Source organism: Alligator sinensis, unplaced genomic scaffold (genome assembly GCF_000455745.1).
Source record: "Alligator sinensis unplaced genomic scaffold, ASM45574v1 scaffold1194_1, whole genome shotgun sequence".
Taxonomy (NCBI): Eukaryota; Metazoa; Chordata; order Crocodylia; family Alligatoridae; genus Alligator; species Alligator sinensis.
Genome location: NW_005843070.1, coordinates 353,861 through 362,145, shown reverse-complemented (window position 1 = coordinate 362,145; position 8,285 = coordinate 353,861). Strand labels below are relative to the sequence as shown.

Here is an 8,285-nt window from a genome sequence, read left to right as displayed (position 1 = left end):
CTCTTTCCTGCCTGTGCAGGGGGTCGGACTCGATGATCTATTGAGGTCCCTTCCGAACCTAACATCTATGAATCTATGAATCTAAAACCACCACTCTCTGAGTGTGGCCCTCCAGCCAATTTGTGACCCATCTGACTGTGTAGGCATCGACACCACAGTTGCCTCATTTTTTTAATGAGAATGGGGTGAGAGACAGTGTCGAAGACCTTTCTAAAGTCCAGAAAGACTACGTCCACCACGACATCTGCATCCAAGGCTTTTGTGACTTGGTCGTAGAAGGCAACCAGGTTGGTCTGACAGGACCTGCCTCTAATGAACCCATGTTGATTGCCCCTAAGCATAATCTTCCCTGCTGGCCCAGCACAGATGTGCTCCTGGATAATTTTCTCAAAGAGCTTCCCCAGGACCGAGGTAAGACTAACAGGCCTATAGTTTCCTTCACTTTACTAAGGCTTTTGATACCATCTCCCACAGCATTCTTGCAAGCAAGCTGAGGAATTATGCACTGCATGAATGGAGTGTATGGTGGACAGAAAGCTGGCTGGATTGTTGGACTCTATGGGTAGTAATCAATGGCTCAGCGTCTAGCTGACAGCCAGTATCAAATGGAGTGCTTTAGGGGTCAGTCCTGGGGCCAGTTTTGTTCAAGAGCTTTATTAACGGTCTGGAAGATGGGATGGTTTGCACCCTTACCAAATTTATGGATGACACCAAACCAGGGGGTGTAGTAGATACACTGGAGGGTAGGGCCAGGATTCAGTGTGACCTAGACAAATTGGAGGATTTGGCCAAAATAAATCTTATGAGGTTCAGTAAGGACAAGTGCAAAGTCCTGCACTTAGGATGGAAGAATCCCATGCACCACTATAGCTTGGGGACTGACTGGCTAAGCAGCAGCTCTGCAGAAAAGGACCTGGGGGTTACAGTGGACAATAAGCTGGATATGAGTCAACAGTGTGCCCTTGTTGCCAAAAAGGCTAACAGCATACTGGGCTGCATTAGCAGAAGAATTGCCAACAGATCGAGGGAAGTAATTATTCCACTCTATTCTCCACTGATGAGGCCACATATGGAGTACTGTGTCCAGTTTTGGGCCCTCCACTATAGAAAGGATGTGGACAGGTTGAAGAACGACCAGTGGAGAGCAATGAAAGTGGTTATGAGGCTGGAGCACATGACTTCTGAGGAAAGGCTGAGGGCACTGGGCTTATTTATTCTACAGAAGAGAAGACTGAGAGGGGATTTCATAGCAGCCTTTAACTACCTGAAGGGGGTTCCAGAGAAGATGGAGCTAGACTGTTCTCAGGGGTGAGAGATGACAGAAAAAGGAGCAATGGTCTCAAGTTGCAGCAAGAGAGGTTTAAGTTGGATGTTAGGAAAAACTCTCTCACTAGGAGGTTGATGAGAAACTGAAATAGATTACCCAGAGAGGTAGTGGAATCTCCAACCTTGGAGATTTTTAAAGCTCATCTTGACAAAGCCCTGTCTGGAATGATCTAGTTGAGGATGGTCCTGCCTTGAGCAGGAGGATGGACTAGATGATCTTTTGAGGTCCCTTCCAACCCTAATTTTCTATAATTCTATGATCCTATACCCCCTTCTGCTTTTTTTTTGTTTTCTCGTCTTTCTCTCTCTCTCTCTTCCCCTCTTCCCCCAAGTCCTCTTTCTCAGCTCCTTCACATACATTTCTGTCATCATCACTGTGGCATCTGGGTCATCCTGGTTGACTTGATGCCAAATGGATGATATCAAAGAAATGTGCTTGCTTCTTTAGCTGCATTGGGATCCCACTTTATACCATATGGAGGTGAATCCAAGACTATAAACAGATCAGCCACAGACAACAATCAGTGTCCCAATTCCCTAAAATCCTTTCATCTTATATGAGAATGGCAGGGGGAAAAGAGTTCTGACTGGCTAGTGATTTCTCAGTGAAGTTCCTTTTATTTTACCCAACAATGACTCCCATAAAAGCATGCAGAGGAAAAACTGGTATGTCACCCAGATAAATGCAGCCAGACTTCTATTATGTGTCTGGGTAAAACATTTGGGGATATTTGGCTGACCAAGTCTCCCTGTACTGGCTGACCTGGATAGAGGCCTGATACTCATGGAGTTTCTTTTTGCTCAGATGAGGCTTGTGCTTTTGGTACCTGACTTCTGCCTTTGTTGGAGAACTGTGGTGGAGGGGGATTCCTACTAAGGTTACAATCTATACCTCAGACATCAGCACTACAGAAGCATAAGTATGAGCTGGCAGAGACCTGTGGGGTCCACCATGCAAATGACTCTACTAATTGCCTTCTAATTCATTTATTTCAGCATCTGGCCCTTACACTGGAGAGAGAGCTTTTATACTGTACTGATATTAATAAAGCAATTAGTGAGGATTAACCAATGAAGGCAGAAGAGTTTGAGCTCTGTCTTTTTAGAAAACAGATGAGATCACTGGCTAGGTAGTACCCACCCAAGAACTTTTTCACTTCTGTTGCTGGTGGAGGTTATTCTTTAAAATTTGGGTGAAGTAACAAAAGATGTTACAAAACAAACAGGGAGCCGCAAAGTTTATTAAAAAATGCTTCTCTCTGACATTTCTGTATTAATGTTACTTATTTTTTCCTAAGATGTTTATGTGACAAAATATGAACTGATAAAAAGACATTGTCAGAAGCCCATTCCTTTAGATCAGAGTGAACCATTTTTAGGTATTTCACTAACTTATTCATTGTAAAAGTTTGTACTCTCTTTTTACAGCACCTTTCACCTGAAAGGTATTTGCAAACTCATGCATGTACAGAGGCAAATTCACATACTAATGGCCACATGGGCAACTTTGGGTTAGAGAGAGGCAGTTGTTAAGATCAAGATCATAAAAATTGCCATTTACTGGGGGGTCCATCTAGCCCAGTATCCTGTCTCACAAAGTGGCAGCGAGTGGATGCTGGGGATGAGGGTGAATAGGGCATGTCCAGAATTTTCCATCCCTTGCTTCTTTCCCAGTGCAGCTTCCAGCATTCAGAGGTTTGGAGAATTCTAATTCAGAGGCTACGTCCCTATTTACCATGATGGACCTTTCCTCCATACATTCGTCTAACCTCCTTTTGAATTGGGTTAAATCATCGTTCTCTACAACATCCTATAGCAATGAGTTCCACAAGTTAATTACATGTTGCTTGTAAAAGAATTTCCTTTGGTTAGTTTTAAACCTGCTACCTAATACATGGGTGAGAAATACTAAATAATAAATGTCTACTTACTTCCTCTGCCCAATATGTTATTTTGTATTTTTTTATTTTTTCATGTCCTCCCAGTCATTTCTTTTTAAGCTGAAAACTCCTAGCCTATTTAGTATCTCCTCATATGGAAACCCTTCTGTACCCCGATCATCTTATCTGTTTTTCTTTGTACCTTTTTCTAGTTCTCCTGTATCCTTTTTTGAGGTGGGGGAACCAGAACTGCAGGCAGTATTCAAGATGTGGATATACCATAGATTTATTAAAGAGACATAATGATGCTTTCTATTTTGTTTATAATTCTCTTCCTTATAATGCTTAACATTTAATTTGCCTTTTTAAATGTATGTATGTATTTATTTGTCAGATTTATATTGTCCTTCCCAACAATGGCTCAGTGCAGTTTACAATAAGCGACAAAATAATTTATAAAAGCAGGTGGAATATTAAGTAGGGTATAAACCAAAACACCTTAAATAATATCCCAGCTTAGTCTTGCTTGCTAAGTGCCTGCCCAAATAGGAAGGTCTTACAGCACTTTTCAAATATGCCCAGGCTTTTGAGGCTGACACGCCTCAAGCAGGAGGGAGTTATAAAGCTGAGGACTGACTACTGAGGACAACCTCCCACATGTTTTCAGCAAGTGGGTGTGATGCACTGTGGTACTTACAGAAGGCTGCTCTTGGCTGACCTTAGGAATCAAAATGGAGCATGAGAGAGAAGGTGGTTCCTTAGGTATATATGGTCCAGACCAGAGCTATCCAACTGATGGCCTGTGGACTGGATGGGTTAAGTTGTGGTCCCTGGGGTCCTACCTGGCTGCTGCTCCCTACATTGCTCTAGATGGAACAGCAGTCAGAGTTTCTGGGCTTCCCTTGCTTTCTTTGGTTGCCGCTATCTGTCTCCACTTCAGGGGCCAGGGTGGTGAGTCAGCGGTGTGAGGAGCTGAGGGTAAGCACGTGACTACACAGTGCAGGGCTGGGAACAGTGCTGCATGCGGGGGATAGGGCCTGCATGATGCAGCAGTGGAGGGGGGGTGGCACTCTGCACCGGTAGGGGGAAGGTGTCAATAAGGGCACAGTTGTGGTTTGGAGGGGGTATCATACTTGTGTACCTGCATGCACCTGTAGAGGGGGATTGCACTCATATGCCTGCACTTTGCAGTGGAGGGTAGAGATTGTGCTCATGAATTTTGCAAGAGTTCTTCACGGTATTCTTTGGTTTTTGCCATTCTGAGTAATTATATGTCAACTGCAAACTTGGCCAACTCACTATTAACCCCCCTTTCCAAATCATTTATGAAGCTATTAAACATCACAGGTCCCAAGATGTAGCCCTTTTGGGATCCCACTGTTTACTTTTCTCCATTCTGAGAACTGACCACTTATACCCACTTTTTTCTAAGACAATTTCTGATCTACAAGTGGACCTTCCAGCTAATGCCATTAAGAGCCTTTGATGCAGAGTTCTGCGTAACAAGAAAGGTAGGTACAGGAAGTGAATGAAGAAGAGTGTTGTATCCAGCTGAAGTTGCAATGTATTTTGAAGAGGTAGTCTAACATCAACCATCAGAATTTTGCCAGGATACCAACAATAACACCCTAAATCTTGAGAACAGTGCTGCAGGATGTTTATTACAAATAGTTAGGGCTTCTGTCATCTCTCATTCTACAAAAGGTAAATATTACATCCCTATTGATCTAAATAACACTTAAATCAAGCAACCTGTCTCATACCTTCTACCCACCTTTACTTACTGATATGTTGAGAAATGTTGTTCAAGAAGAGGTTGGATAGGCGTTGGACATACAGCTGTGCCTATATTCATAGAGAATCATGAAGAAGTAGGGGTGGAAGGAACCTCAATATGTCATCTAGTCCAACACCCTGACTGAGGCAGGGGGTGTTCTACTATGGGTATTTTCTATACTTATGGATTTTGTTGGTTGTCCCGTGGGGCCAGGAGAGAATTCCACCTCAGAAATATTGGGTGGTGGTTGCAGCCAAGCCTGGGGACTTTGCTGGGACGTAAATCTGGAGGTTCCTGGCTAAAGGGTTTTCCCCCTCCACTCAGCAGGGGGGAGGAAGGAATTGCCTTAGGTGGGTTCAGGAAGGAATTTTATCCCATTGTCAGATTGGTATGGATTGTGGAGGTTTTTGCCTTCCTCTGTAGTGCAGGGGGTGTGGCCCTCTTCTTGGGATCTCTCAAATGTATTTCAATAAATTTTGCAGCAGCAGGATGTTGGCTGAAATGGTCTTCTTGCTTTGTATGGGGCAAATTAGGTTGTGTGATGATTATGTAGCTGTATCATTCCTTTTGATGCTACCTGTTGTTTTCTTCTTTCTTTTTTTTTGGATGGGTTTTATTCTGGCAGGGAAAGGGCAACCATCTGGCTTGCAGAGGGGCTGCGTGTGGCCTGGCTCATTGTACTCTGCCCTGGGGATGGTGCTGGAAGGGCCCCTCTCCCCAGGGCTCCCGCTCTTTCTAGAAGCTGGGGGAGCAGATATAAGCAGAGGAGCTGGAGAGTTCACATGTGGGTATGTATGCCTGTGTGAGTGCCTGCTGGCCTGCTGGAATCCACTGCAGCCTGCTGGGGTGAAGCCCCAGAGAGTGCAGACAGAGGGAGTCATCCATGTGGGGTCTGTGGCTGGAAAAGCATGAGCACTGGGGCAGGGGCAACCTGCTGAGGCCAGCAGAGAAGCTGAGACCTCAAAGGACGGGTGGGTTTCCCTGCAGAGACACTGATGATTCTGGCCTGCTGCTGGAACCGTCCATGGTCTGAGAAGTAAGCACTGACCAGGGGTGAGAATGAACTGTTAGGAGTTAGGATGTTTTAAATCTTTATTTTGTCTTCTCAGTCACATGGTAGCGTTTTTCCTCCTAATTATTAAAGCGGGGAGAGGGGGGGAGGATTATCCCTGAAATGTAGTTATTCTTTAATTCTCTAATATATCTTGCCTCATGGGGAGTTTGCACTCACATGGCCTTAGCTAACACATCACAGGGTGATACATTTTGTGTTGTGTCTGGGTTGACTGTGTTGTTTTGCTAAGGGATGATCCTGCCTCTGGCAGGGGGCTGGAAGTTCAAGAACCTTTCAACACACCCTTAAACAAACATAATATTTTTCTATTTGCTTTGTTATGTGTATGGTTTGATCAAATTCCCGCTAGAGTCAAGAGCAATCTCTCCAACGGACTCCCATTTGACTTGAATTGTGCCTGAGGGACATATCAATCTGCTACTTTAGTTTCCCCGAGAAGATACTTCAGCTGGTCCAGGGAAAAGAAATGTTCATCTGGACATAATGAACACTGGGCTGTTTGATTATAATGGATTCTTCTACAGAATGGAGTTTATGACCTGCTAAAACATGGAATAAAATCTTGAAAATCAGGAGTAAAAACCTTAATGACTAATGAATCTGCAATTGGGTATGGAGTATTTTCCTTCTACAGGTTGTGGAGGGGCCTAAAGTTATTGTCACAGTGTAGTGTGGTAAGAATCAGCAAGTCACACTCCCAGGTTTTAGTCACAGTTCTGTGAGGACTCCCTCGATTTATGCTGGTTCTTTATATGTGAATTTGCTCTTATGCGATGAGCATATTTAGACCCATAATTTGTTACATGCAAGGTAAATTCGCTCTTATGTGATGAACATAGATGCCCCCACCCCCCAAACAGGTAAGTCTGTGGCGGGAGAGAAAAGGGCCATGGCCCCACTCACCCCAGCCCCAGGTGCAGCGGCCCCAGGAGCAGCCGACACCAGCTGCCTGCACCAGGGTATGGCGCAGCCCAGGAGCAGAGGTGAGTAGGGACAGGCGGAGCACAAGGGGCCCCCCCGGGGGCTGCGGGCAGTGGGTGCCAGCCGCTCCCAGGGCTGCTGCAGCTGGGGCTGGGGTGAGTGCCGCTCTGTTCTCTCTGCTTTGCTGCCTTGTGCAGCCCTGGGAGTGGCACCCTTCCCCCGCCCCTTCCCTAGTCCCAGCCTCACCACCATGGGAACCCCTATTTGTTACACTGTAAAGTGGGTTCTCTTTATGCGCCTTTCTCCAGGAACACATGTACAGCATACATCGAGGGAAACCTGTATGGCCTTGAGCAAGACTTTCCTTTCTTTCTACGTATGCATTCCTATCAGAAAGAGCAATCAGACTGACAGCAGCATCAGCAGGGGTTGGAGACTGAATTCCCCCATGCTGTTTATAAAGGGTCCCTCCAGCCCTGTGATGAAGATGATGGGTAGATAGGGAGGGCTTATGAGGGGGATGCCTCTTGTCCTGCTGTATGAGGTACACCTGTTCTTTAGATTCTGACAGCTTTTATCAGTGCTAGGTTCACTTAGAATTCCCAAAAAAAGAGAAAAGAAGTGAAGTGGCTTCATGCAGTTTTCTTAGAGAATAGTCTCTTAGGTGTTCTGCATTGCTTCTACTCATTAGTAATGGAAAAAACTAAACAAAATAGCTGGAAATAGATTGCACTTACAAATAGTGCCCACTAAGAGGCTCACTTGATTTTGTGCAAACAGGAGAACAGCTTTCTCTCTGTTACCTGTTTCATCACTGTACTCCCCATCTGGGCACTCCACGCATTCAAAGCAGCACGTAGGTTCTCCCTCAATGATGCCTTTTCTGGTGCCTGGGAGGCAATCCCTGCTGCAGTTGGAGAATGGCACCTGTAAGGAAAAAAAGGAATCTGGTTAAACATGTGGAAAGGACTTGGGGATGCTCCACGATATGGTGAGCAGTTGCAGGATGTGCTAGGATTAAGCTATACTGCCATTAGCTATGCATACAGTCTTGGGAAGATATCTATCCTAAGATTTCTTAGTCACATCAGGGATCTGACTGTAGTCCTACAGAACCTATCATTCAGAGGACTGCCAGGGAACCCTTATGTTATGTTGGGTATGTCACAACCCAAAGTTGTGGATTTTTGATTGTGTGTGCTTCGGCACCGCTAAATTATGTTCCCGCCAAATTGCAGCTCTTTTGCACAACGGAGTGTTCTGTTGTTATAGAGAACCCGCGTGCAGAAAAGTGTTTCCCGCCGTT

The 8,285-nt window shown here is 45.1% G+C and overlaps 1 protein-coding gene across 1 annotated transcript in view; it reads right to left on the bottom strand.

Annotated features, from left to right (window-relative positions):
• Positions 1-8,285, bottom strand: part of LOC102382107 (extracellular calcium-sensing receptor) — a 130,539-nt gene that overhangs the window by 7,170 nt on the left and 115,084 nt on the right. Inside the window, 1 exon segment of the mRNA XM_014526523.2 lies at positions 7,783-7,906. Within this exon segment, the coding sequence (XP_014382009.2) occupies positions 7,783-7,906 (124 nt within the window).